A 2,352-nucleotide genomic window follows, 5' to 3' on the forward strand; every position below is an offset into this window, starting at 1 on the left:
TTATTATTTATCATTTTGAACAGAAAGGTTTCCTTTATTTGCATCTATGTTACAAAAACCAAAGTTGAACATTCAGGCGGTGAGGTTAGATCCTACAAACTAAAGTCAAAGACATCAGTTTGTGTCTTTAGCTGCAGCTGCTGCCAGCTGTTCCAGCTTCTGAGGGAGGGTGACGGTTGAAAACTGGACCCGGTCCATCTTCAGTTTCTGCTTCACAACCGGAGTCAGACCCAGCTCCATGTAGTCCTGCTGATTCTGGTTGTACTGAGGCCAGCTGACCAGACCCGGTCCATTAGGAGACCTGCAGACAGGCAAGCAGTCATGGTTCTGTCTTCAGAGATCCTCAGAGTGAACTATAAACTCAAACATTAAACATTTATCCACACATGTCAGGGGTTTTACAGATATTTGTGTGTAAATCTGAAATGTGGGCCTGCACTCAATGTAAACAAAACACTTGTCTGAATGGACCCACAGTGAAACCTGAGTCACATGATTTAATCAGACTGGAGTCTGAAGGTAAACAAACATCAGCTGGTGGAGAAAAGAAGATGAAACAAGAAGTCAGGAGTAGAAATTCCATCAATCAGTTGAACTTCATGAAGACAGAGGTCAGAGGTCAAACACCAAACTGAACATCTGCAGCTTGAGTCAGGGAAACAAACACCTGGATCTGTTTGTTCTGTTTAAATATATTATTGACAGTTTGAACTCACCCGGTCCGGACAAAGCTGGCCCAGTAGGACATCATGGTCCGACAGAACTGTTCGTCCTGTTTGGAGATGTTACCTGACGACAGAACAGGAAGTAGACAGATGTTTGAATGGTGGTGGTGTACAAGAATCCTTATCTGGTAGTGTTTGTTTGCTGCTTGATGTCAGGCAGTTGGATCTTTATCTCCAGACACAAACCGATTAATTTAACATGTCCGTTGAAGAAACATCCACCGAACATGAAGACAACATCATCCCCGTGATCCGCCTTCACGAAGCTGGGCCTGTGGTTCTGGTACACGGCTGCTCTGTACACAAACTCGTACATGAAGACCGGAGCGCCAGCCTCTGGAGGAGGAGGAGGAGGAGGAGGAGGTGAGGGAGTCAGTTTGTCTTTGTCCCACAGGATGAACCCAGGAAACAGGAAACCAGTAGTGACCTGCGTGGTACTTGGCCACCTTCAGCACAGGCAGCGTCATCAGCAGGTCTCCCATGACCTCCAGGAAGCGGTCCCTGACCTCCTCTGGACTCTGAGCCTCCTTCAGGTACTCCTCTGTGATCAGACGGTTGGCTGAAGACACCTGGAGGACAAACAGTCTGTGTTTCTGCATCTGATCGTCCTATTCTATTCTATTCTATTCTATTCTATTCTATTCTATTCTATTCTATTCTATTCTATTCTATTCTATTTAGTTTATTCTATTTTTTCTATTCTATTCTACTATACTCTGTTTTGTTTTATTCTATTCTATTCTATTCTATTCTATCCGGAGTCATAAAAACATCTGAACTCCAACCATAGCTTTAATGAACCCTCTGTCAGTGACCTCACACTGAGGATCGGTCTGGTGGTTCTGACCCACCAGACCAATGCTGGACTCACCCCTGAGGGATTAAACATGTTCACCATGGTCAGAATCAGGTCCTGGTTCATCCCATTCTCCCAGCCGGGTGGCAGGAAGCTCTGAGAGCAGACAGGAAATAACCTTACTGACATGCACCTGTGGTTGATGAGCTGTGGACCCCTGGACAGGTCTGTCCCTGAGTCCTGAACCAACCTGTGGTAGGATCCAGCCAAACTCATGGTTGGTGATCCCCATCATCACAGGAACCTGCAGCACCTCCTTCTTGCTGAGGAGCTCCTCGGCTGTTCCATGGAGGAAGTCATTGTCCACGACACCTCCCAGGAAGATCTTCATCTGAGCACAGAGACAGAGGTTCCTCCTCATCATCATCACCATTATTATTTTTATCTTCTTCATCATCATCACCATTATTTTTATCTTCTTCATCATCATCATCATTATTATTTTTATCATCATCATCATCATCATCATCATCATCATCATCATCATCATCATCATCATCATTATTTTTATCTTCATCATCATCATCATCATCATCATCAACAGCATGTACAGTATCTCAGAGCACAAACAGGACGTCTGTTGATGGTGGGAACATTAATCACTTTCCTTAATTTAAGCAGAAACATCTAATTTCCATGGCTAGAATAGAAACGATTAGAATAGAAATGTATTGAATAGAATAGAGCAAAATAGAACAGAATAGAATAAAGCAGAAATGTATAGAATCGAATAGAACAGAATAGAACTAAACAGAATAGAACAGAATATAA

The 2,352-nt window shown here is 43.4% G+C and overlaps 1 protein-coding gene across 1 annotated transcript in view; it reads right to left on the bottom strand.

Moving 5' to 3' along the window:
• Positions 1-2,352, bottom strand: part of ces3 (carboxylesterase 3) — a gene marked incomplete at its 5' end in the record, with an annotated part of 9,731 nt that continues 7,379 nt past the window's right edge. Inside the window, 6 exon segments of the mRNA XM_014030913.1 lie at positions 1-301; positions 717-789; positions 912-1,061; positions 1,153-1,294; positions 1,597-1,677; positions 1,772-1,912. Coding sequence (XP_013886367.1) covers positions 115-301; positions 717-789; positions 912-1,061; positions 1,153-1,294; positions 1,597-1,677; positions 1,772-1,912 — 774 coding nt within the window.

This window comes from Austrofundulus limnaeus, unplaced genomic scaffold, assembly GCF_001266775.1.
Source record: "Austrofundulus limnaeus strain Quisiro unplaced genomic scaffold, Austrofundulus_limnaeus-1.0 Scaffold1139, whole genome shotgun sequence".
NCBI classification, from domain to species: domain Eukaryota; kingdom Metazoa; phylum Chordata; class Actinopteri; order Cyprinodontiformes; family Rivulidae; genus Austrofundulus; species Austrofundulus limnaeus.